A 27,993-nucleotide genomic window follows, 5' to 3' on the forward strand; every position below is an offset into this window, starting at 1 on the left:
CTAAAACATCTGCAGGGGACCAAGTTGGAGAGAACTCTTGTGACTTTAAATTAAGCCATTCTATATTGCCTGGAATCTACATCTGTTTAAATTCCTAAAAGTCATGTATTATATTTTATCCCATGCTGCTGCAAGGAACTTTGGATAGCATAACATCTTCTTATGTTCCCCATTCGGGTGTCAGAACAGCCCTGCAAGGTAGGTTATGTTGTGAGAAGAACTGATGGCCCGGTGGACCTCATAATTGAGTAGGGATTTCAATCTTCCTGGTTCTAGTCCGACATTTTAATTACTGGACCACACTTTTCTATCCGTAACACATCCCACACATGTGCACACATAAATGGCTCGGAAACGGTGCAGGGCAAAAAAGACACTTTTTTAAAAAGACAGTTTCTCCCACATGCAATCAGTCCTTTTGACCTGCACCCTTTATGGGGCCATTGCAAGAGAGTGGGGTTGCTTCTGCTTTGGGCACTGGATGGAGGCTACTTTCAAGAATATCCTCTGCACAGGAGTTGTGCCAGCCAGCCAGGAAAGGAAAGTTACAAAATGGCCAAGCTTAGTGGTACAGAGCCTTCTTTGTCTTTGCATAGTGCAAGATGTTCTGCTCTAGGACCACAAAGGGCGTGTGTGTTTTTCACGGACAAACTTTTCCAAACGTAATTCTCTCTTCAGTAATGAAAGAGACCAAAAGGAAAGTTATCAGTGGATCTTTATGGCTCTATTGTCTTTCCAACTCATCTCTCTTGTTCCATCTAACCCTCCCTACCAAAGTAAACTTTCACCATGGAGTGAACTCACATAGGGCATAACAGGGAGCCTGTCGGCAAACATCTAGTCACTGCATGCTGCATTTTAGATGTTATCTCCTTCACTGGGGTATGAGAAGCAGAAAAACATAAAATCCTACACCTTGCTATGCAATCTTCAACACAGGATACCTGCAGTTATAACACGGCTTATGGCAATACATTCAGCACTGCGTGCAAACCCACCCCCACCCTTGACAAAAGACAATCAAAAGTGGTTCTGATAGGACATGGAGCTCTCCTGTCTTGAGAAAGAAACTTAGGGGTCTGCTGGGTCCATGCAAGCCTTTGAGGACGGCTGTAGTCACTCTCTGTACTACGGTCGGTACTACCCTATTCAATAAGACTGCAAGACTGTTTTGGAGCAATTAGGTTGTGTTTTGGAGTGCAGGATTTTACCTTTTTGTAAAGAAAAACCAGGTGTGTGTCTGAAGGGGGCTCCCTGTACAGGAATGGCTATTTTGCAGCGTCATTTGACGGTGGTGGTCTTCTCCTTCTGTTTTATTATTGTTGTTTCATTCTATTATTACGTGTATTTATATTCTGCCTATTTGCAGTACTCAAGTTTCATTGCTTAAATAGGACTAAGTCTCACTTAAGGCACTAGGTATAACATTAGGAAAACTAGTCTTCTTTTGTTAAGAAGAGAAGAGTAAAAATAGATCTTTCCAATGACTTATGTAGCCCATTTCCTGACTGCAGCAGCAGTAAAAATAAAAGCAGTCCTTTAAACGGAAGGACCACAATATAGCACAGAGTCAGGACGGAATGAACACCAGTAGAGCTGTGCTTGGTGCGGACCAAGCGGCTTTCTAGTCCAACATTCAGTTCTCCCAGTGGCCAGCCAGATGCCTATGGGAAGCCCACAAGCAGAACATTACAATTGTCGCCTGCTGCTCAACTGAGGCCGAGAGGCACAGTGCCTCTGATCCTGGAGCTAATATACAGCCATCCTGACCAGCGGCCCTTGACAGCCTTATTCTCCTCCATGAATGACCTGTGCTTTTGCTGATCGGGTGCCCTCTCTAGGTTTTTCCATTGGTCTGTGCTCTGCGAAAGAGAGAGATTATGGTTAAAACAAAGGGATCGCTACTTTAAGATAAACATGGAATGCACACCATTCCCAGCTGACACACAGGCAAATTCCTATGATCACTTGCACATGGTATGCTTACCTCTTCTTGCAGCCTTCCCTCCGGGATGTTCCAGCAGTGGGTGCGGCAGTGTGTCGAGCAGTATCTATTGACTGTTAGCTGTTCTCCTTCTCATTGTCTCCCACTATATGGACATTGTTTAGTGTTTTCAGATGGCCACGGCTTGTAGTACAGAGGACATCTTTTTGACAATAGTGGTAGCAAAGAACAGAATTCACAAGCTAGAAGAGTACTTTCCAAAAGAGGGTGGGAGAACACTGCAAAGGCTAGTTCCTGGGGGATTTAGTCTCATTGCAAGCACAGGCATGGCTGAAGAGAGTTACTTGCTCACTACAAAAGATTATGGGATGTTAAAGGAGATTCCAGCATCAAACTGCTGAAGCAGAGCTTGCCAAGAAGTGTGAGTCTAATCTATGTGGGCTTGAACACAGACAATGATTTTCTTTTCCAATACAAACATTATCTTAGCAATGCTAGAGTGATTTCGTTATCACTAATACCATTCTTTGAGTGCTCTTATTTTCCATACTTTTCAACTTTAACCATATTGATATAGATTGCACTGTTTGCATCTCATTGCTATTGGATTATATAAAAATACTTCATGAAATTTGAATCTCAACAGCAAAAACTTATACTATTATAAATGTGGGTTAGTCTTTACGGTACCACACAACTCTCTTTGTCGCAGTCACAGAAAGTCACAGTTTTTATTGGACATTTTGGCAAATAATCACAATTTGCGAGTAGATCACATCTCTGACTGAATAATTTCTTTTGAGTAGATTTCACTTTTATTTGTGTTTTGCATAGCAATGGGGTAGCACATCCAACTTTTACTGCTTGGTCTGTTGACCTCACTTTATAAAACATCTGCACTCCACTTCTTTTCTTTGCCAGTGTATTTACTACCGAGGTTCTCATGCCATGCCCTGGATTACACGGACTCTCTGGCTCATGAAGGAGCATGCCCCCCTCACTGAGTTGTCATCTGTATCTTTGCTTTTCGCCATTTGAGACAAGCACACTGCCAAAACAGGACAAACACAGCACATCTCATATAAAGTAAATCTTGTGGGTTGATGACGAATCCTGATGACAAGGCCCTCTGGAACGGCAGGGTTCATTTCCCAAGAGTTGGGCTTCTCGCAGCCCGCCAAACCCGTTTCCCAGCAGAACGCCTGGGATTCTGATGCACAGCCATGTCCTCTGGGGGCACCACCACTTCTGTCAGTAAGGGGCAGTCCTCAGAGGGCTCCAGAGGGAGCAATACAGCCCCCACCCTCTCCAAATTTGCCCATTCTGGCCCTGTGATGTTGGCCAGCAATATTACCTGCATGCTACAGGTGCAGGGACTTAGGCAGCAAAGTATGCAGCCTCAGTAGCATTTACCTGCTCAACAGGTAAATGGCTAAGGTAGGATTGGCATCATGATTTCCTTGCTCATGGTCCACACCCTTACAACAGACTCTTTTATGATTCTCTCCCAACACGTACATGAACTTTCTTTAAAAAATCAAGTAAAGCAGCTACAGGTGGCTTTACTGTACATGTAGGTCCCTGTGTGCCTGGAGAGGGAGGGTTCTTTGCCTTGTTGTTCTAGCCATTTGTCTGCTGTGCACCCTCAACCTCCTCTGGCTTTTTCCTCAAGAGATTAAAAATATGGGGATCTATCTGCCTCGCAGGAAGATGGAGATTTTGAACAGACAAATGGGAATAAAATGGGTTAGGTCCACAATAACTTCCCAGGAGCTTGGAATGTGCATCCAACGCATGTATCATAAAGACAGCAATAACAATGCACTTATATCCTGCCTTTCTGCCTCTTGCAAGAAGCCCAAGGTCGCTTACAAGATCCTCCTCTCCATTTAACAACATCTCCATTTTTGCTTTTAAAAGTACACAGCGTGCCTGTAATGCTGGGTCTCAGAAAAAGATCACACACACACCCCTGTATTTGAATGTCTCCTAATGAAGGTTTCTTCCACAAAGCTGTTGGGAGCGTGTATCTGCCTTAGGTTTGCTAGATTTTCCAGGATCTCGCACAACTGCACGATTCATGGCAGGATCCTAGAAATGGAGGACACAGTTCAGTGAGGAAGCAGCCCTACGGCCACTAGACAGCTTCTGAAAGGCTGTAGGATATTTCAGGTTTCCAGAGCTGAGGCTGGAGTCAGCATTTCAGTCCTGGAGCCAGCAACTGGAGCTCTGATCCCTTTCCCTACCTTCTCCAGATGTGCAAAGAACCGTATCTGCTGTCTCTTTGAGGCTGGAAATGCAACCTCAGGGAGGTAAAATGTTGCATTTTCATGGGCATGAAGGAAAGCCAGGATACAAATGATCCTGAGGTCTCTCCAGCATCCTTCCTTCCCCCTTGGAGTCACTTTAGACAGGGAAAAATCTTGCAAAGTAAAAATGCAGCATGGGAGGATGAGAAGGTGAAGATTGCATCTGCCACTCGCGCTGCACTTCATTGGGTGCTCATAAGCCTCCAAGTTGAACAATGCTACTCTTAATCCTCCAGTGATCCTATGCAAGCTTCAGGAAACTCAATTGCCTATCCCAGGAGAGGGAAAATCAAATTCTTGCTGCCCTTTTTTGGATCTGTGGACATATTTGGGAATTTGAGAAATTGCTGTGGGAACATCCACAAAATGCCTGATCAATTGATTGTCACATACCTGTCATATCTACAGTTCTTAGGCTGCATGTTATCCAGCAAAAACATTAGCTAAATGTCCATTAGATGCCATGGCATCTTTTTCGTAAGTGATTGTCAGTTCAAGTCATTGCTCAGTACAGCTTCTTTTAAGCAAATGTTTTGGGGAAAATATTCAGTAGTTGCCTTTTGTTGTGGGGAGGCTGTTACACTGGTGAATTTTGTGCTGGGCAGCCTTTATGCACTGATGTACATGCACTTTAAAATGATTTAGCTGCTTCATGAAAATTAAAAAATGGTCACAGTGTAAATGTCTTATCTGCACTCTTTGGACAGCTAAAAGAATGATATTAAAATATTGGACAGATAAACTTCACTTCCTATGATGCAATGGGACAGAGAAACATTAAGAATCCACCATCTTGAAATTGGTGGGGCTTAGGAAGTGGGCATACAGTGTACATTCCCTACTACTGACATGTCTTCCACTAAGTTTGAAGCCACCTGTAGCTTCTTCCCACATATCATGTGGTTCTGGCCTTCTGCTCCCATGATTGTTCCCACTGGGTAGTCTGCTTATTTTACCCATCCAGGTTGGTTAAGCAACATTAGGGTTGGGTGTGTGGCCCTTCACAGTGACGATGGTCCTTTTGTGCCACTGGAAAAGATTTCTTCTTTATGTCTAAATGAAAACTTAAACATGGGAATCACTAAAATGAAACATTTGCAGGTTTTGGTGGTTGCAAACTAGCAATCTAGCTCGTCAGGCTTTTGGCTTTGCGAAATCAGTCTGTTGTCCAGTGTTTAGGCTTCATTTGAACTTTTATGCAACCAAACAGGGTCTCTGTCTTTATGTCTTTCGCTCTCAACCCCAGTTGTTGTTCTGAACAATTCCTCTTGCACAGCCATCCCTTTATCTTGTACTCCTATTGCCCCACAATCTCAGACTGGACCTTTCACCCCACTGCAAGCAAAATACAAGCAGTCTAAAAAAAAGGCAGGGGGAGAGAAGATTAAAGAGAAGCAAAGAAAATGGGTTTCTAGGCACACAAAATATTTTCACTCAGTTTCAAGCTGGCTTCAAGCTAAGCATGTGAGAAATTTCAGAACTGTGGAGAACAGTGTAATCCTATACATATCTACTCAGATGTAAACTCCTGTTGTGCACAATGGGTCTTATTATCATAAGTGTGTTTAGGATTGCAACCTAAATTGTTTCAAAAGAATGAATTGTTGTGCTTGAGTCTTAATTGTGTTTTTATCTTGTTCCCATTTTTGGTCTTGGATTTTATGTATGTTAAACCTATGCAACTCTATACCTAAAAAAAACACAGGCAAAAAAGGCCTTAAAATGCTGTATTGAGTATGTACAATTGAAAATACAGTACAACTGTCATACTTTATTCTGTGTCCTTGACAAAGGGCTGTTTTCATTCCCACGTGCTATGTCATCCCTCTGTGTAGAAGGACCTGGATTGAGGGAGGACAAAATGCAAGGAAGTGTGATTGTGTCACAAGAAAAGAGAGCGAACTAGAAATGAAGGTGATGAGAGTTTGATGAATGAAAGTGGAAGGGAGGGCAATATCGTGGAAAAGTTAAGCCGGGGAATTAAGAAGGCAACAGGGTTATGTGGTACAGTTGGGTCTCGGGGAGTGAAGAGAAAAAATAAGGAATGAATAGAACCAGTAGCATGTGTGTATTGGTGTGTGCATATGTGGGGTTGTGCTGGTGAATTGTTCCCTGCTTAAGGAAGCCTTGTGTATGGCCCTAATGCTGTTGCTATGCTTGCCTGTTTAACAAACAGAGCTTTAGCATGCAGTAAAGGTATATGAGAGTCAGTGCTTATATTTCTATGTCAAGAGCACGCCTAGATCTTTCACGAGGGCTTCCTAGAAATGTGTACAGTAGGCCCACATGACCTGTGACTAGAAAGCTCGACAAAACTCATCAGCCATCCATTGTGGCCAAAGCTGGCCGGCCAAAGTAGGGCAGCTGCCTCAGGTAGTTTTGGGGCGTATCAGTCAGAAGCTGGAGGATGCTGCTCAGCCTGATCTTCATCCCCATCTTTGGGTATGACAAAGTGTAAATCATACCATATGGACAACACTATGACTCTGTTTGACCTCTTTATGTGGAATGGGGATGGGTAGGTTCCATTTTATCCTTCACCTCAGCTGAGGCAGCGAAATGCCATCCCTGATGGACTATCACAAGGCAAGACAGCTGCCTCAGGTGGTAAATTCAGAAGAAGCCGCCTGAGCTTTTGGATGGCAGGTGTTAGATGCTGCTGGGAGAGTCCTGGCCAGGAAACAAGCCCTCTTTCCACAGTTCTGTGGTGGGTTGACACACCTGTGGCTGATTGCTTCCTTTTAGCTTGGCAGGTCGTGAGTTGCACAGGGGCTGTCTGCTGCCTCAAGACCACTATTAAGGACTTTGGAGCTGGAGTCACTTTGAGCAGCAAGCCGTTTAAATGTAATGTTTCCCTTTCTGTATTTTTAAATAATCTTATTAAGAGGATCATGCTATTTTAAATATGACAACACCATAGATTTTTATAGATTTGGCATTTTATTTTCAATCTCTTTCCTAACGATTTGCAACACTGGGCTTTGCTTTACCCCACTTCATTGTCTTATCATTCTTCCTCTTTCGCTGGAACATACAGCTGACATGTTCACTCTGCTTTTCATCACATGTCTAATGACTTGGTTCTGAAGGCATGTTAACTTATGAAAGTTCTGAGAATGTACGTTTCCTCTCCTCTCCTCCCCAAAAATCTCAGTGGGTCCTCTTGAGCAACGGGAGATGGCATGTGCTGGATTGCAAGGAATGGCAACATACACTTCTTTATCTTGTGGTCCAAGCTTGAATTTGGGTGAACCTCACCCCATCCACCAGATCCCACATTACTCACTAGGGCAAGAAAAGCTTTTTTCTGTGTACTTCCTTAAGCTAAGTGATCATAGCATTAGATATGTAAGTTTGTGTCTGTTAATCCATACTAAATTGTTTTGTTCATAATATATAATTCTACATAATATACTGGCAATTTCCTCCAGTTCCTGAAAGTTATTCCACTTTGGTTATTATCTATGTGTTTGAGGAGCTTCTGCTGTGTTCTATAAAATACAACATATTCTCCCTTAATTTTTTTAAGTATAACCTTCAGGTTGCTTTGTTATTTTTAAGTTTCTCTGATATGGATATACTGTTTTGTAACTGCCTCCTCCTACATTTCTTGCAATTCTTTCTGACTACCTGTAGTGTTAAGTCAATCAGTTGTGAAATATTTTGTAGCACGTTTGCTCATGAAAAATCTGACTTCGCTATTATTTTTACAGGGCAGCACTCATTCTTGTAAAGACTTAAACTATTCTGTTATCAGTATTTAACCAAAATTACAGGGGCAAGCACCTTGGGCAAACATTGTAAAGTTACAGGTGATGAGAGAACTAAGATTAATAAAATGAATAATAATAAAATGAAAACTCATTTTATTTATTGATTTGTTTATAGCATCATACTATAGTTCTACTAAATAGCTACACAAATTCTGGAGTGGTGAACAATAAAAGATAAATCAGATCAAAGAATACAAACATTGTATTATATTTATACAATATAATGCTGCAATAAAGCATTATATTATATTCAGTAAAGCATTAAATCCATTCCTACACAAATTGGAATGCTGTTCCAATTACTTTGTGTACATTTGAATGCTAAAATGTATTCTTTTGTAATTAATATAGTAAAAACTCTTTTCTTTTGATGTTATTTGAACATATTTAATGCCTCTATTGTTTATTTAGCATATTTAATGTTTTCCCACTATTTTTCTTTTGACCTGCAAGCAGGATTTGCACACATACACAAAACCTTTTCTCACACACAGAGCCAAAGGTCAGCCATATGAAATAATGATAGTTACTTTAAAAATGGCAAAATGCTTGACTTTTAAATAGATAAATCAAAGTTTTGAACTTCTGCTTAATTTTAGGCATATACTCTACAACAAAAAGAAATCAAGTAAAACTTCTAAAACAAATCAAAGCAAAAAATCATTTGCTGTTTGTTTTTTTCTGCAGAGTGCATAATAAAATCAGAAAGATTGTAGAATGTTATATCACTTTCCATTCCCTGGCCATTATAAAGATTTCATGCAAATTAGTTAATTACATGAAATCTTCCACTGTTTTAAAAGAGTTAGAAGTTAAAAATGTTAAACTTTTAATGTTTAACATTAATTTTAAAGTTAACATTAAAATTAACTTTTAATGTTAATTTTAAAAGTTAAAAATGTTTTTTTCCTCTCTCAATGAAAGTGTGTGTGGGGGGATTCTTGATTAGAAAATACATGAAATTTAGCCTGGTACATGCGTTGCATCACATAGCATTGACAGTTTGCCCAATTTACTGTACTCTTTTTCTATCCTATAAAAAGCTCGATAACATTTCTAACCCAGGTTTGGTTTTTAGCCTTTTCTATCTTCGCCAAACTGTGGAGGGACGTTGTGGAAGCCAGACCTGAAAGAAGCGCTCCCAGAAGCTCTCCGAAGATTTCTACCTGCTACAAACCTGCTAATAGGCAGGACTCTCTTCTAATCAGTTAAAACCTCTTGAGGGGCTCTGTGTGCAGGTGAGAGTATTTTAGCTTCCACCGTAGGGTCCCCCTCCCCGCGTCGCTATAAGGACTGGGAGTTGATGCCAGTCCTCGCCTCAACTCGACGCGCGCAAACGTGGCCCGCCGTTCCCTCCTCGGGGCGCAAGAGGCGTGTGGCTTCTGGCAAAGATGGGCTTGGAACAGACCGAACCGGGAAGGGGGCGATGTGGGTCGCTGCGGCTGCGCTACCCTTGATCGTTAAACCAGCAGGAGCCCAGAATCTCAGTCTGAGCTACTCCTAGGAGCGCGCTCAGAGCTGGACACTCCTGGGAAACGGTGGAGGTCCGGCCAGGGACCCTTTCAAGCAGGCGATGGCCCTCGGCTTGGCGGGACGGTCTGCATTCAGTTCAGTGGGACTTATCCACTGCCGCTAGCTAGGATGTGTGGTTATTGATACTGGATGGCGGGCCGCGTTTCCTTCCTCGCCTTCTTGCGGGAAAGGACCGCGAAAGGAGGGAGGCCGGGGCTGGCGTCCCACCCCGACCCGCTGCACGCTCCCCTTTGCTAGCGCTCTTCGAGGCACGGCTGGCAACGTGTCGGTGGGGCCAGGCTGGCATGCGAAGGTTAAGTGGCGCGGCAGCCTGCTCGGATCCAGGGCTGACGCACACGAGGCTTTCGGGATGAGGAGGCGAGGGGGGCTCCCAGCAGCACGTTCCAGCTCTCCTGGGCGGGCAGGAAGGGTGCTTTTAAGTATCTCGGGGCGATGCATTATCTAACGTGATCGCCCCCCAGATTTCCCAGTCCGCATGGATTCAGTGGACCCTATGGCAGCCGGCAAGAACATTTGGGGCGCAGGCCTTTGCATGTTTAGAAGCGGGGCGCGGGGGAGGAAATACCCCACAACTTTGGCTTTTGGGAGGTGCGGGAATAAACATGTACAAAACCGAACCCTTGGGCTGCGATGTTACGCACGCTTACTTGAGAGTATGTGGCACTCAACTCAATGGGACTTGACTCCCAGCAGGAGTGCAAAGGAGAGCGCTGTTAGGAGCTGTGAAATAAACTGCACTGAACGATCTTCGTTCGTATTTCTTTACAACGGGGGTGAGTTCACTTTTTGCTGAATTAGACAGAAGTATCTTAAATATTGGCCTGTACACAAATGGAGATGCCTAATTTCCCCCCCCCCCCCGTGCCAAGAAGATTGATCTAGGCAGGACTATATTTGCACTACATTTTAAAAACTCAAAGTCTGGAAGGAACGTTGAACACTTTACTGTATACGGAACAGATCTGTTAGATTAAAAGGGGACAGTTTCACCTGCTACAGACATTAATTATATATCTGGTATCAACCAATAATAAAAATCGCTAGGTAGAAGTTTCCTTTTTGGAAAACATAAAACCTTATATTTCAGAAGCAATGGCAACCCTCATCATTTACCTGCCAATTAGCTTTACTACCGAGCAGCTTTGACAATAGACACACGAAGACAGATTCGCTCCACAGCTAGTTAGCAAGAAAACGCCTATCTTCTCTCTTCCCCCCCTCCCCGCCTCCACCTCCTCCAAGCTGATTTTTCTAATTGCTTTCTAAAATTGCAATGAAAACAGTTCTGCCATGCGCAACTCACTTCAAAGTGTAGTGCAGTCCAGATTAGATTTTGGGATTAGCAGCCCCATTTCTTAATGTGCTCCGAGGTGTTTGTAGGAAAGATAAACTGGAGGGGCACTAGGTCTTTTACAAGCTGCCTGCTTGTTACTTCATTCTTTGGACACTTCCGATGACCATAAAAAAATTACAAGACTTTCTCAGAATGTTTGTTTGTTGTAGTACAGGCCAACTTTTTTTAATTACTATCCACCTAGTGAATTGTTGAAAGGTTTTGCTTGAATTGCTTTTCTAGTATGGAGAAGCAGTTAAGAAGTGGGCTTGACCCAAGTAGAACTCAAAGCAAAGAAAATGGAGCTGGGCAGGCATGAGTTATGCTCTTAAATTAGGAAGGAATAAAACTGGAGACTGCATAGTCCTGGTATAATTAGATATGCATTGATATTTAGATTCACAACTCTCTCTCTCTCCAATCAGCCCACATTTCTGGTATGTTTGGACAAGGCATTCTTGGTTGCCTAGAATCTATACAACCCAAGATGGTTAGGAATTATTTGTCAGCCAGCTCCTACCTATGTCTTTCCCTGATGGGTTGAGGGTGTCTGGAAGAAGGTTTTCAAAAGCAGCTTCCATGTCAGTTTCTGCATGATGAATAAGCCACACATCTGGGTATGTTTCACACATGACAAATGCTAATGTTTTCACAGTAAGCAATGGAAAACTAAAATGCATGCATGCAACCTTTTCCACAATTGAATTCTATGACAGTAACTTTTGATCAGGTTCTCCAATTGAGGATTAGCAAAAAGGTTCCAGATCATCACTGTGGTAACTTGCGGGGCATTGATAATACCTGTGCACTGTCTGGGAAAATGTATTGCAATGGCCACTTTCTTCTTTCTTTTCTTCCTGGGACATTTACCTGATAACTCTTTTGTGCTTGGAATGCTTTGTATTCTCTGGGAATTTCTCAGGCCTTCCTTACCATTACTATACCCTTTATAAGGGCCCTTCCTCCCCCCACCCTGTCACTTCTATCTGATGAGTAATTTGTAGGGGTTGAATTCGCCCCAGTGGCACCCACTTTGATTCCTGTACTTTGAAATGCAAGCCTGCCTCTCAATGCAAATTCCCTGAGAGGTTGGCCCAATAAAGAGCCTTTCCTCAGGGAGGTGCCTTTGCAAAGTGGGGGGAAAAAAACTGACCAAGAAGTTCAGGTGAACAGCTAATCAGGAAGCGACTGGGAGTTATCAGCTTGGGCAGGACAGGGAAGAAGCTGTTGCTGCAGCACAAGGCACACTATGAGCGCAGGGCCACTTGGGGATGATGTATGTGGGATATCTGTTGGATAAGGACACCAACATGTACCCCAACCCAGTCAGGCACCCTAGCCTGAACCTCAACCCCCAGAATTACGTGCCAGTGCCCCCTCAGTACGCGGATTTTGCCAGCTACCACCATGTGCCAGGGATTAACAGTGATCCTCATCACGGGCAACCTGCAGGCGCCTGGGGCTCTCCGTACACTCCCACCAAAGAAGACTGGCATTCCTATGGTGCAGGAGCCCCCTCGACAGTCGCCAACCCGGGGCAGCTGGGATACAGCCCCTCTGATTTCAATCCGATGCAGCCACCAGGCTCTGGACTGCTGCCTCCAACCATGAGTGCCTCAGTACCCCAGCTTTCCCCAAACACGCAAAGACGCACACCTTATGAGTGGATGAGGCGCACGGTTCCCACCAGCGGCAACAGTGGTAAGGAATCGTCTCTGCTCCTGTCCTCTCTCTTGCTTCTGGGAGGGGAGCGAGTGGGCTGCTTTAGGGGACCAGCTTCTGCTGTTCTGCCTTTACTTTTCACTATGCACTGCAGATCCACCGTTTCAGTCAGCCGAGTGCAGGGCTGAGCTGGCAACTTTATAGGGTTTACTCTTCATTATCTTTCACATATTAACTTGTAGACAGAAGATGTGATGTGAAAGGGTACTTGAGAGATTGGCTGCCGACTCAAGGCTATTTCAGACATGACAGAAGGAAATTCCATTGAGCAGTTAACTTGCAAATTGTATGCAGTTTCCTGTGTAACATTCATACACGTAGAGTTGTTCAGTTTGTGAACTTGTGACTGGGCAGGAGCCATAGCTCATGCAGAAGGTTTCTGTTTTAATCTCTGACTTTTCCACTAACATGATAAGCAGCAGGTGATGGGAAAGGCTGCTGACCGCAGTCTGGGAGGGGCAGTGCCCATCAGAGTGAAAAAAATAAGGCTGCCAGTTGGAGTCGACAGTGCTGAACTAGGCATGTCAAATATCTGATTTGAAATGAGATGTCCCCCATGCTCATAATCCTTCTTGTGTGACTGGTGTTGTGTATAAGCAATAGCCGCATGTGGAGCAATTGCACATGAATAGGCTTCATCATAATAGCTTCCAGTAAGCAAAGATATATAAAATATAAGAAGACGTTCAATAAAATCAGGCATTTCAACTTGTGAAGCTGCCCTATTTAAACTGATGGGAATATTTGAGCATCTGTATCTACGCCAACATTCACAGCTCAGCCCTGAGGTGCAGTTAAGCCCTGTTGTTATTACCCTGTGCCCAGCGTGGCTTAAGTCTGCATACCTATTATTGGATTGTGGCCTGTTCCAGCTATTTAGGATCCAGGTGATGATGAAACTAAGTTCAGGAGGGAGTTCTAAGATGGAGTGTCAATGATACATAAAATCAATCCGCTTTTGCTCATCCACACTGAAAGGAATAATTCCAACTTTCCAAGAACCATCTTTGGCTTCCAGTATCATTGTCAAACACTTCACCCACATTCTGGCCTGAGTCACAAGTTAATTTTTCTCTCATCTAGTAAAGCTGCAATAAACTGCATTTTTCTTGCCTAGTTTACTCTTCAGGTAAACATCATCATTTAGTGACAGAGAAGGAAAAGTCAAATCATGTTGATTGCAAAGGCTCTTGCAACAGGAAAGAAATCATCTAGAATAGGCCCGATTTTTGGAAGTTTAGTATCTGATTCTAGGCGAGTGTTTTAGCTGTTTCTCTTAAATAAGTAAGGTAAAATAGTGAGGAAGGGTCTTGCTTTCTCAATAATGGTGACGATCCATGTTATTGTTTAAAATAAAAAAATAAAGATGGCATTTTGGAGAAAGTATGCACGAGTGCTTCTTTGGACTTTGTGTTCACTAATCATGGAGCCGCTGTTTAAACTGTTTATCGGCTTCTCAGTCTGCTGGGCATGTCACACTTTGTTTTCAGTATGTATTTCCTAGCAATGCAGTTCTTCAGAAAGTCTCACTATGTTCAGTCAGGCTTACCCCGAGTAAACATCTTTTTGATTGCAACCTGCAAATAGAATGCATGATTGAAACAAGATGTTGAAAGGTGTGCATGCTGATATGGAAGTGCACGATCCCCTGCCTTTACAACATATATTCTTCTTTCTCGTAAAATAGGAAATTGTTTCTGCAATTGCATCACACAGTCAAAAAAGATGATTTCCCAAGATGCTTCTTGAAACAACTGAGGCATTTCTTCTAGACTAATTATAGATCTTATTTATTTAGACTTCTTTGGAAAGCCTATTGTACTTCAGGAATAACCATGATTAACTATTTTAGTTACAATTCTGATCTATACTTATGAGTCCTTTTTTGGGCTTTACTAGATGGTCTTATGGGGAATCACAAACCAGCATTTTTTTTTAGTAAACTGAGGCAAATGGTAGAAACAGCTGACACTTCCTAATTTTCTGGGTTTAAATGCCAAATTAAAACTTGAAATCCTAGCTTAGAAGAATGCTCACTGCATTGACTCCCTTTGCTAATAAGTACTCTCACATTAGCAACACCATATCAGTTAATAAAGATGTTCTGTACTAGCAAGTGTAGGGAAATGAGACATGTGGCTGGATTTTAGGGTATATGCATTTATTATGTGTATACTGTGCTTCGCATTTATAGAACTCAAAGCAGTATACATATGAAGCAATTTCTAATCCAGGTGTGACTAGCCTCAGCCCAGCTTGGCATTAACATGGTTGTTGCATCATGTCCCTATAGGTGATATGTGAGGAATCTAAGGTTACATAAGACAGCATTTTTCATTATCTGCTGTACACTTTGTTTTTCAGAAATTTATCTGCTGGTATAGTGTATGTGTGTGCATGTACACATTTGTTAATGTACCGTCATTCCCAGATAGTCAAGATCACTTAATGAAGATTACTCCATTAGTCATGCTGTTCCGTTCACTCCTAATGATAAACAACTACATTTCCCACCTTTCAAGCAGAGTGTATAGATAAAATAGAAATTCTGTAATCCACATTAGTGAGTTTAACTGCAAAACCATGGTCTGTTACACCATCTCAGTGGAGGCAACAGTGTAAGAGCCTGATGTTTGCAGTGTTTGTAAAATTTTCTGAGAAGTTATTGTATAGGAAGGATCCACGGATCACTGGAAGATATAAAAGCAACAGTCTTGTGCCTGTTCTGCACAATATGAAAGCTTTTTGTGGCATGAGCTTCCACAGGTAAAAGATCTATGTATGCCTGCCTGTGTGCAAATATGGCTGCAATCCTATAACGGGCAGGTCAGTCAGAATAGAATAGCAGCTGTAATAGTAGCACACCTCACTGAAAACAAATTTTTAAGGAAAGTTTGATGTTTTGTCTGTTTACTTATTATACAGCTGCCTGTCCTCACATGAGCTGCTTTCCTATGTGCATTTTTATGGAGGCAGCCTCTGACTGTCAGATGGAGGTGTCTTTGCAGTATGTCTATCCACATAACATAGGAGTATCCTGTAGCACTTTGCTAGTTTTTGATGGCTGAAGAGGATGAACTAGATCTTTACATTTGCTATTCATGGTTCTAGGTGATTTTGCCTTTTTTCCTCCCCTGCTTTATGCATTTGTGTTCCTTTTCCCACACAGCACTGTACAAAGGAAATTATCCCATTTCATTTTCACAACGGTCCTGCAGAGTAGGTGTCAGAACCAGAGTGCACTTCACCGCAGAGATCAGTCCAAGCCCCACATTCTGTTCGTCACATGGTCACTCTTTCTTACTTTACTTTATTTAAAACAGGATTCTGTATTTGAAAATTCCTCCCTCCAAAATTCACCATGACCCATGGCAGAAAAGAGCGGAATACCAATTGTAAACCGATTCAGTGGTACTTTCTGTGGGCAGCAAAGTGGTAGAAAAAAGTCCCACAACTCCCAGCGTTGGAAGACTTTTCTGTTTACACATACACAGGATTCGTCCGTGACATTTTAGGCAATTACACCACTTTTAGGGCATGTTACAGATATTTAATAGAGTTAGGAAAGAAAATAGCAAATCTACTTATTGGCTTTTTTCCTTTTCTGTTTTACGGCAAAGATAAAGAACCAGCAGCTGTGATTAAACATGGCTCGTGGGCCAGTCTTTCAGCTGCAGCTTGCCCAAGCCGGAGCGCACGCCCGCCAGCCCACCTTCCCGCGGAGCCAAACTCGCTGCGGCGCCTCCGGAGGCGGCCGGGCCTCGGCCCGTCCTCCTCGCCCCGCGGCTCTCCGGGGTGGCGCTCAGCCCTCGGCTCCGTGGTCGCGTTGAACTCTTGAACCCTCGCGCGAGAAGGGAGCCTTCAGGGGGCTGCCCGGTGGGAAAGTGGAAGTCCCTCCGCAGGGAAACGCAAATGAACACGCGGCGTGTGTGTTGTGGGGAGAGGAGAGACCCCGCAGCGCTTCCCAGTTCAAAGGCGGCAGGGCGGGGAGCTGCCCAATAAAAGGGGCTGCAAGCGCCTCGCTCAAGTCGAGGGCAAATTTACAAGCGTGCCCCTTTGTCATGCGGGCGGGCGGGCCGCGGAGCTGCATGCGCGGGCGCCCAGCGGCTTCATTGTGCTCCCCTTCGGGGGGCTGGGAAGCGGCGACCCCGGGCGCTGTTTGAAGTTGGGGCACCTCTCGGGGCAACTCAGCCTGGGCCGAGCACGCCAGTCAATCAAGGGCACCTCACCGCGCCGCGGGCCTTGGCGCAGCCCCTTTTTCTGGCTCCAGGGCTCACGGCAGGTGGAGGCCTTTGCGGCCCAGCCGCCGCCCTCTTCCTTTCCTCGGATCCATCCGTGCGCATTTGGCGTCCCGGGTATACGCGCGGTATAAGATTTAGCCTAGTGCTGGGTCAAGAGGCGAGAGGATCTTTCCCGGAAATTCAGCTGCAGCTGGAAAAGCGGCTTTGAAAATCCTTTCACAGATTTTTGAACTGCACATTCAAAGGGCCTTTGGGTTCAATAGGAGAGATTTAGGCGTGTTCTTAACTTTCACACTGAAGTCGAGAGTGTTTTCAAGTGACGAGGTTTTGCCCTTTCAAAAATCAAAGCCTGTTTTTTTATTCTCTTTTTTCTTCCTTCTTTCCTTCCTTCCTCTTCTAATTTAAGCCCATCACAAACATATCTCCAGTTTGACATGATTGGAATGGCCTGTAATATGAGCAGCGGGTGCGCCTGATAATAGCTACTGCCTTCACCTACTTGCACTATATTTAGCAAGTTCATTCATTAGAAATGTGAACGCTTCCCTGTCACCTTCCTAACTCTGCCCCCAGAAGGCCAAGCTTTCCACCTGCGACGTAACAGGATGTCCCTAGAATGTGTTACTTACCAGGCTCCCTCCCAATGGATAGTAAGTGATGGTATAGCAAGTTTAGCCATACCAAAGTTGATGTAGAATCATTTGGAAATGGTTCAGGATGCAGTCATTCAGGACGGGCTGGCAACGTGTAACCCTAAGGGGTTTTTTTGCCTGTGATTCCTATTAGCCCTTGCCAGTAAGAGACGATAGGAGTTGTAGTCAGACAACTGGAGTGCACAAGAGAGGCATTCACTGTTTCCGTAGCAGAAGGGCATTTGTGGAAACTGACTTCACTCTCTCCCTGGCAGCCCACGGTGACCCCTGAGAATGTCATGCAAAAGCTTTGGGGGTAGTGGCTTTAGCCGCTAAGGAAGCAAGGAGATCCCCCCAGTTTGAGTGGTGGCATCTACTGCCTAGGCAGAACATGATGTGTTGTGATTAAATGTTTATAACAACAACAGTTTGAAGTATAGTAATAAAGTGCAGGAGTTGTAAGATAAGATAATTTAATGTTTTTATGGTATAAAGTCATAGATTTAATAAAGCATTTTGAGACTGACAATTACACAGAATTTATGTTAGTTTGCAAATCAATTATGCTGATCTGTTACATTCTGGGCCTTGATCTTTCATTTTGTTTTTGTTCACTGCACTTAAGCAGTGCAGGATGGGCAGCACCTGAAGAGCAAACAGTGGAGGAACCACCTTTGTTATCTCTTTAACAGCCATTTTAGCCAGGAAAGGATTAAAATCTAGTTCTGATTAGAATTCATCAAAGATGTGATATCACCTTAAGCCAGGTGATCTTTAGAAGCCTTCTGGGAATGAAAAGGAGGGTCTTTATTTTGTGCTGGGAGATTCCAAGGAGGCAAAAAAGTCACCAGGTTTTACTTGAATGCATTGTTAAATGATAATATAATTTCATTGGATAATAAATGAATAAAAACATCAAGATTTGCTTAGCTAATAACGGTTAGATTAAGGGCACAAAAGTTACTATCTCCCTGAATGCAATTGACTTTTTTTTTTTGAAAGTACCATGTACATGGATGGTACAATATACATAATAATTTAAATTACATACATTATACAATGGAAAACTAAAGAATAATGTATTTAAATTACCACATTGAAAATAAAGCAGTCATAATATTTAAAAAGTTATAGTTCTAAACCATTTATTATTATAATTATTTTATTTCTATACTTCCTGACAGCTGAAACTCTGTGGGTGGTTTACAACAGCATATAATATTCAATATTAGGATGATATAAAATGCAGTTAACAATAAAATAATAAAAAATTACAGTACAAAATTTAAAACCAGTTTTAAATCCAAATTTAACAACTATAATAACACAAATTGCATCACAAGACCTACTAAGCAGTTGACCTAATCCCTCAATATAATATTAAAGCGAATTAAATGCTCTGTTGTAGAGGACAGTCTTAACCTGATGCCAAGAAGATAGCTTAGTACTTTAGTTGGTGCCATAGAGCCTTCTAAAATAATTTTGTGAATACTAAATTTACTTAATATAGCAATGTTTTAAAATATTCTTGATCCATTCCAAGATTGGCAGCATGGGGGGGGGGGGGTTCAGATCTATACAGATTTAGGCTTCTATAGATAAATTTGCTATCAAATCTAAATCAGTTATATCAACATTATGTATCTCATTCTTCAGATAACATCATAATATTTTCCTTAACAGGAAGGATATGGTAGCCTGTGATTTCATAGATCTTTTCTAAAATCTATTCTCAACATTTCTTAATAAATAGGCATTGCCAAAACAAAAGCAATCATGTTTATATGATGTGACTTCCATTAATTTTGTGCCATTAATTTGTAAAAAGGACTAGATACATTTTCCCATATTACATAAGGCACAGATGTTAGAAAAATATTACTTCAGTAGCCTTTGTTCAATTTATATGAGTGGACTTCTAGAATAAGCTACTTTATTTGTAGATCCAGTTTGAGACTCACTCAAGCAAAAACCTTTCCAACTTGATCCTACTATTGAAAGTAATAGGAAGACTTTTATAGTTGGGCTTTATTTTATTTTTTTTTAATTGTGCAGTGCAAAACCCCCCTCCAAACCACACCACTGGAATAAGAAGGACAGAGGGAACAACATCAAAACAATACAATTTTTGAATAAAATGTAAAAAGATTCATGGTATCAATTGTGTATGTATTATAGAGCTCTATATGTTAGTATGTAACAGAACATACTACTGTTATTAAATGCATACTCTTCAACTAAGGTACTTCCAAATATTGATATTTACAGTATATATCCATTTGTAGATTATGCCTAAAGGCTATCCATTCAAAATTTAATGTTTCTTTATATCCTCCCCCCATTTGTGTTATAATTATTATAACACATAATTATATGTATGTTTGGCATGTTTAGATGGCCTGTGATATGGGCAGTAGTTTCCCATGTAAAACAAAACACAACAAAAAACAGAACATACTATGATTATGGCATAATAGCCATAATTCTTCCAACATTGTAATATTAGTCTTTTAGCTGTCAAGAGGATGCAGAAAATCCGTTTACACTGACCTTGCATAGAATTCCAGGAGATGGGTTCAAAGAGCATGTATCCTTGAATATTAAACAACTTCCCATCCAAAGATTTATTTGAATATTACTTTCTCCAAAAGGAAGCTGCCATCAGGCATTGCCAAATCCTTTGAAGAAGAGAAGCATTAACAACACCCTCAATGATTGGCCAAGTTACATTTCTCAAGTTTGAAAGCTCGTACATACCCCAAACACCAACTTTTGCTGAACTAAGTACAGCCTCAGATCCGTGACCCCGGGAAACAGATAATAATGAAGCACTCCATTGCTTGGACCAGATGGGGCACCCCCAATCTTTATTCCATTCTTGGTTAAGACCTTTTCTATCCTATTTATTCACTGATGATAGACATTTATAGACATGTATGCTAGATCAAGGTAACTGTTCAGTCTCAACCAATAGTTCCAATAACACGGGCAGGAGCAAAGCTGGATTCTTAAAAATGGTTCAGTTGCTTTTACTGCCACGTAACCATAGCTGGCGACTTACATTTAGCACACCAAGTAAAACATGGCAGAAAAATTTCGTTAGAACCAACAAGCTGCTGCTACTGCCGCTGTCTTTAGGTGCCATCAAATCTTCTCTGACTTATGGCAACCCATTGAATGAAAGCGTTCCAAAATGTCCCAGCTCTTGTAAACTCAAGATATGGCTGCCTTTACAGAATCAATCCACTTCTTCTGCCTTCGATTTTACCTAGCATTATTGTCTTCTCCAGTGATTCTTTCCTTTCATGATGTGTCCAGAGTATGACACCTTCAGTTTCATGATTTTTGCTTCCGGACAAGCTGATTCGAATTAAAAATCAGCTTGTCTATCCAAGTCCACCAAGCAAACATTTTCTTGCCAATTTTAAAATCTGGATTTCCCATAAAGTTAATTTTGCATGTGAAAACACATCAAATACACACCGCAGCTCATGAGCTGTTACAGCTGGAGGGGTCATATTAGGGGTGGAGGGGGTCTGTTTTTGTACAATGAGAGCCTGGGGAAGAGGATCCAGAAATGAAGATCCTAAAATTGACCAGGGAGAGGAATCTACGTGGAAAAGTACAAGTCAGCAAATAGGACCATGGTATAAAGAAAAATCAGGGTGGCCAAATGCACCTTTTTATCAACAGTTGCATCTTTGATTTTTGTAGTTGTGTGAATAAGGGCAACATTCAGGGTTTCAAGGAGAATGTCATAGAAACAGGCAACTTTAGGAGTTTGTCATAAATGAATAGCAATGAATGCACATTCAGAAAACATGGAGGATTCTTAAAAGAGATTCCCCAGAGAGGTTTGCCTGGCACCAATGCTGTATTTTCGGCGTCAAACGAAAACCTTTTTATTTTCCCACTATTTTAATGTTTAGTTGGTTTTAACTGGGGGTTTTATCTGACTTGCTGGATGTTGTGTTTGTTTTGTTTATTCTATTTGCTTTTTATTGTAAGCTGTCCTGAGATGTCAGTGGTGAACACAGTAGAAAAGTTTTGAATGAATAAATAAATAAATAGAAAATAAGCAAAAAGAAGAACAGCATATAAAACTACAAGATTGCTAAGTAAGAGAAAAAGAAAATAAAGTAAGAAATCATTGAATGCAGTATAAAATTTATACAGTACAGCATAAAATATCTAGAATTGTGGTACAATTAGCAAAAAGATCTGAGGAGAGGTTCTTTAACTCAAAAGTGTTTGGATGTATAAGCTGTTTCACCAAATCATAGAAAAGTGTATATGAAGATATGAAAACTTTCTAGGCTGGAATAGGTTGCTTATAGGTTGGAATAATTGATCTCTTCTGCTAATGGAAGCCACTTTCATTTCAGGTAGGCCAGTGCTGGTAAAGTGCTTCATGAACTGAAGATCTATGCTACTATTTAAAAGACACAAAGTTTAGAAATATTTTAAGAACAAAAATAATAACTGCTTAGAGGTGTGAGAAATAATGTTTTAAAATGAAATTATTTAATCACATAATTAATCAGTCCATATGGATTAGTAGCTTCGTATCTTGGTGCAAGTGAAGGAGGAAATTAGCATTTCCCCAATAAATATCAACAGTTTAATTGTACAAGCTGTAAACTGTATTACCGAAGACTTTAAATTTAAGGGTTCCACTTAGCCCATTATTGAATAAATAGCTGGGTAATAATGTGTTGGCATTATGAGATCTTAACAGTGGGGAAACTCTAGAAATTATATAATTTTCAAGATATAGAAGATGACATTATAAAAAAAATGTATAGCAGTGCAATCCTATACAAGATTGGGTCACACTAAATTTAATGCAACTTATTTCCACATGTTTAGGATAACGTTAATCATTTAACTTGCTTAAAACCAAGACTAAGCACAAGTACTTAATTTGTAAAATTCAGTCTGCTAACTAGTAAAGCAGGAGCATTGATTTAAACCAGTTAGAACATTTTGATTTCTTAACTGAACAGGTATACTGGCTTATAGACCATACCTTCTGCTGAAAGGAATAGCACCTGAAGTAATGAGCATGTAATCTAAAATGCAATCTAGATATTCTTATTAAATTATAAAAAAACTTAAAATCAGAATAATAACAGTATGAATATAAATATATTGAAATCCAGCTTTAAAAAGTAGAATGAGGAAGAGCATGCAGGTAAAGTATTCCTTCAGAAAGGCTGGATCCAGAAGTCTGAGGCTTTTCAAAACCAATACCCCCAAGCTGAACTGAGTTTATTGGTAGACAGATACATTAGAGCCAAAATCAGTGTAATGTATTCAAGGCTTTGTTCTCCATAGCAAACAGTCTGCCATGTTCTATGCAAACATCTTCAAGGATAGCCCCCTGAGGTGGTGCTGTGAGGGCAGGACGTTCGGGCAGAAAACCAGAACTCCACTCGGCTTGCTTGCTTGCTTATTTATTTAACATTTTAAAAACTGTTCTTTGGTAGACGCTCTCAGAATGGTTTACAGCGATTACTCCAGACTTGGCAAGACTGGTTTGCCACTGGGAAGTAATGCACACTCCATCTGAAATAGGTGTGTAAAATCTCTTTCTGTGTGAAGGCTGAGTTATTTATTTCATTTCTATATCACCCCAATACCAAAGTTGTTTGGGTGGTTTACAGCAATGCACACCAAGTTCCATTTCGGAGAAGCTCTCCGGTTACGCTCTAGTGCTACATCAGGCACTGATGGCAAAATGGGGCAGAGGCAAAGGGGTGAGGCGAAAATACTGGCAAAAGTTGAGCTTAAAACTCCACCAGTAACTAAGCCTTAAGAGAGGCATCTCAACCTTTCTGAATGGGGAAAAACCAGCACCAAAGCTGGGAAAAGAGTAAGTGGCTGCTGGTTGGGAGAAATGGGAAGGGCGTGTAGCCAGGTGTGCAACCCCAGAGGGCCAGATTTGGTCCTCAGGCCTAAGAGTCTGTACCATAATCTAAATGGGCACTTGGAAAATCAAAATTACCAGTGATGTTATTTATTTATTTAGAATTTTTGTATGCTGTCCCATTCGCATGAGTCTCTTGTGATTTTGTGTAGTTGTTTTCAGTAATCTAGAGGAGAGGTTACTAAGGTGTGGACCTGGCCAGAAAGAAAGGACTGCTGCCTGATATTAGTTGCAGATGGTAAAAGATGCTTCTGGCCATAGGTGCCATTGACTTTAAGAACAATTCTGGATCCACCAACATTTATTCTAAGCATTGTTTTCAATTGCAGAACAATCTTACCCCAATGCCTAAGCATGTCCCAGAATTTTACTGATGGAAAACAATAAAAAAGAACATTAATATTCCCAACTGTAGAAAACCTTAGTTCCCACTCTACATTTTTTAAAACTCTGCAGAATATATACATTTGCATTTTAGGGAATAAATGCTGGGATCTACTGCTATGAGGCTTAACACCTGGTCCTTCAAGGAGTACTCCTTTTTAGAATACTCCTTACTTAACATTTACTTTCAAAATAAATGAAGTAAGGAGACAGCTTGGCATTGTTTTTCATGCTTATAAATAATGTTACTTTTTGAAGTATAATAGACAAGAGGTGGAAGATTGATGAACGTAATCTCCCACATTTAAAAAAAATGTTAAAATTCAGACTGGGATTGTGCTAGGGAGAGAGATTTAAAGACTGTAAATTTAGAGATTATATTTTCTCAATTGAAATATCTTCCTATTTCCAAGCTTGTCATGCAGCAACTTCAGGGATTATTTCAGTTGGGGAAATGATGTGTGGAAAACTTTGCTCCACATAAGACTCCATGAATCAGCATTATATGCTTGCAAATTTATATATAATGTGAAAACAAGGGCTGCAGTTCTAAGCACACTTGTAAGCATCTATCTGCCACTGAATCCAGAAGGACATACATCTAAGTGAACAAGTTTAGAATTATACCATGGAGATATGAAGCACATCCTAACACAACTAATGCCCATAGAAATGAATGAGACATGTTGCAACTATGTTGCAAATTATGCCTATATTAATATTGTTGGGATATATTTGGGCTACAGAACAAATGCTAAGCAGAGGCAAACAAAATAGGTTTCTTCCATTATTGTTAAATGCTGGCTCATTTTCTATGTAGAGAACATTCACAAATTATGTGTGAAAGTCTTGCACTTCCTAATTGCAATTTTTCACAGGTTTCCTTGTGATGTTATTTTCTCTTCACCTTTATAAATAGTCCATTAATAGTTTGCTGCACTTGTTTATAACTGAGGTTTGAGAATTGCCCTTCTTTGTGTACTTACATAAGTAATACAGCATAATGTCTGTTTTCTGGTTCAGATAATTTTTCAAAAGCAATGGGTTTCCAATACTTTGTTGCTAAAGAAGATACAAATTTGGCCATTATCACCATGGGCTGAGGAATCAGTGGTGGTGATGAAGGAGTATTTGAACACCAAGGCAATATTCACGTGTTGCAGAAAACAGCTAATTACAATCTAAATGATATTCTCAGAAAATATTTTCTTGCCAATTTTCTGTTGCGGTATTAATGTAAATTCAAATGTACATTCAAAACTTGTCCAATGTGCCTGTTTCAGTCTCAGTTTATTACTGCAGGGATCATTTCAAAGTCTTGAGAGATTCTTAGGAGACTGATTTTTAATCTGCCTATGTAATTTTTATGTTTTGGTTCATTGTGGATTTTCTAGCAGGGTAAACTTCACTGTTTTCAGTATGGAACACACCACTACCAAAGCCCTGAACACTGACAGCGTCTTCTTTGTAGACAGAGATGCATATAGTGGGACACTATGTGTACACATAACTATGCACGTACACACAACTCTTCCTTAAATTATTAACCACGGTATGGACCTGGCCTCAAATGTGATACGCTGAGCAAGGTCTAGTCTTTTAAAAGGTTCTTTACACTTTCTCTGAGGTTTTAGAAGAAAATAGGCTCCATTTAATTTTAAATATACCTCTATATTTAACACACATACCTAATGTTCAGTATACTTTAAAAGCACCACAGTGAGAGATCTGACCATAAGGGACTCCGGCACAGACAGAGAAACCCTGCAGGGCTGTCTCCGTTCTGGTGCCATCCAAATTTGTTGGGGCTACATGTGTTGGGTGTTCTACTCTGAAGGGCACCTGACTGGAAAAGCTTACTTCAAAGAATCATACTGGAATGCTTAATTTTTTGGATAATAGTCAAAAGGGTTTATTTTTATTTATTTGCATATTAATTTCATGGTTTAAGTACAATAAATATGATAAATAATAATGACTTGCATTGCTGCATCAACAAGAACCAAGCTCTGTTCTAGTCCACTCCTTGCCGTGTTCTCTTGTAAGCAGTTCCACTGAGTTCAGTAAGCATTTCTTTCAAAAAGACGACTGCAATTTTTATCCTTATAATTTGCATTCACATTTCTGCCTGTGGTATCCAAGTAATCTATTTAAAATGTATGATTCTAAAAACTAAAGTTATACGGTGCATTGTAATAACCTGTATATTTTTCCAAGGAATAGTTTCATTTTAATGTAGGTTTATGTGCTGCCTTTTTGTTCAAGATGATCAGAGTGACCTTTAAAAAAGTTAAAACACAACAAAATGAAGTTTTAGCAATAATTCCATTACACAGAAGGAAAATGGAAGCACTTAAAACAATTTAAAAGATGCCAGTACAAAACTAAAGCTACACACATTTCATATTTTGAAATAAAAATTTAAGCAGCATATTGTATATTAAAAGATGACGGGAATTAATTGTTGCTTCTCTACATGAAGCATTTGTTGTGTATTTGTGATCCCTCACTCATGGAAATTTGTAGGGCCTTTTCATAACGATGTCATTTTGTGTGGCTCCCCCTGAGTTTCTCAACCATTTTTGCATTGTTTTGAGCAGGCAAAAATGTCATTTATTTTAAAGTCATTTATTTTAGCTATAGAAGCATTATGGATTTCCATAATTCCACTCAGTACCACAGTCCCAACTTGTGTTATGAAACATATAGGAACATACAGAAAGACAGAGAAGAAACCCTCCACTTTCATTTCAGATAGGCCAGTGCTGGTAAAGTGCTTCATGAACTGGAGATCTGTGCTACTATTTAAAAGACACAAACTTTAGAAATATTTTAAGAACAAATACTTTATGTGAAAGTCACTCTAATGCTCCTGTAGAGGAAATGGAAGAAGGCACTTCAGTAAATCACTGGGCTATACATCTTTCCTAATAGTCCAAAGACAGGCAGAGAGGAAAACCGGTGGGCCTCCACCTGCAGGGAGATCCAGAGTCTTGGCTTCACCTGTCTTGTATCCACTTGACTGTTTCATGTATCTATGGGACCAAGAAGTAAGCCTTTGAGGCCAATCTCGAAAGTTGGGCAGGCACATAAAGGAGTAGGTAGTCTCTGAGGTAAGCTTGTCCTGAGTTGTTTCTGCTACCGTTCAAGCCAGAGATGTTATCCAAATCAGTTATAACTCAGAATATGGTAGCAGCTTAATCTAAATCCTGGGCACACATCTGCAGGTTGATAGATCAGGATCCACTACTGTGTAGTTCCCCACACTTTGTTGAGTTGCAACAATAACATAATTTTCTCATTTAATTTTCTTATATGAAAGAGAGACACTGTGTAAAACAGTGAGGTACAGGAGGTTTTGTCTTCCATTTATAACAGATCTGTGTTTTTACACTGCTGCTTCCATTTTTTAAAACATGCCTTGCAAACTTGTACCCACTTGCCTGGGAGTAAGACCAGTTGAGTTTAATTGGAATTATTTCTGCATTGACATATGTAGGAGTGTGCTTGGATTTAGAGATTGATCACCACCACTTTAACTGGACCTGACACTGGACATTAAATATTTTGGTCTCCACTGCTGTTAATGTCAAGGTTACTCAGAATATGTATTTAACTTTCCCATTAAAGGACATTAAATATTTTGGTCTCCACTGCTGTTAATGTCAAGGTTACTAAGAATACATATTTAACTTTCCCATTAGAATCAAGAAAATGCAGTTCTTTACTAAATAATTCTGCTGTGTCCTTTATTGAACTAACATGGTTGAATACGAGTTTCTTTTTTCTTTTTTAATTTGATTTATAAAATCCCACTCAACAGTTCCAAGCAGGACTCCCTGGCCAGTGGAGGGTTCTGGGAAGGTTCTTTGATTTATAGGAAGCAATCAGCTAACTAATGTTTGAAGACAACATAGCAGAGAGATATTTTTAAAGAACTGTAGTGCTTCTTAAAATGTATGTTTTGCTAGCAAGTCCGTTTTTTTCAAGCAAAGTGGCCTGCCTAAAAATCCTTCTAAAAAATCCAGACTAAAAGGCAGCTTTTTAGTGAGCCTGTTCAGTTTACCCATCCTCATGCCATGTGTGTAGATTTATGCTGTAAATGTAGCCTTTCTGACATACCTGATGATTCTTATATTAAGTCTGAATCACCACTCATAATTTTGGAGAAGCTGCTGATAATGGATATCAC

At 40.8% G+C, this 27,993-nt stretch overlaps 1 protein-coding gene across 1 annotated transcript in view; it reads left to right on the forward strand.

The window, feature by feature from the left end:
- Positions 1–12,167: 12,167 nt before the first annotated feature.
- Positions 12,168–27,993, forward strand: part of CDX1 (caudal type homeobox 1) — a 28,384-nt gene continuing 12,558 nt past the window's right edge. The window contains exon 1 of the mRNA XM_044454526.1: positions 12,168–12,594. Coding sequence (XP_044310461.1) covers positions 12,168–12,594 — 427 coding nt within the window. The remainder of the gene's footprint in view (positions 12,595–27,993) is intronic.

The sequence above is a fragment of the Varanus komodoensis genome, unplaced genomic scaffold (assembly GCF_004798865.1).
Source record: "Varanus komodoensis strain SLA01 unplaced genomic scaffold, ASM479886v1 scaffold7_3, whole genome shotgun sequence".
Taxonomy (NCBI): Eukaryota; Metazoa; Chordata; class Lepidosauria; order Squamata; family Varanidae; genus Varanus; species Varanus komodoensis.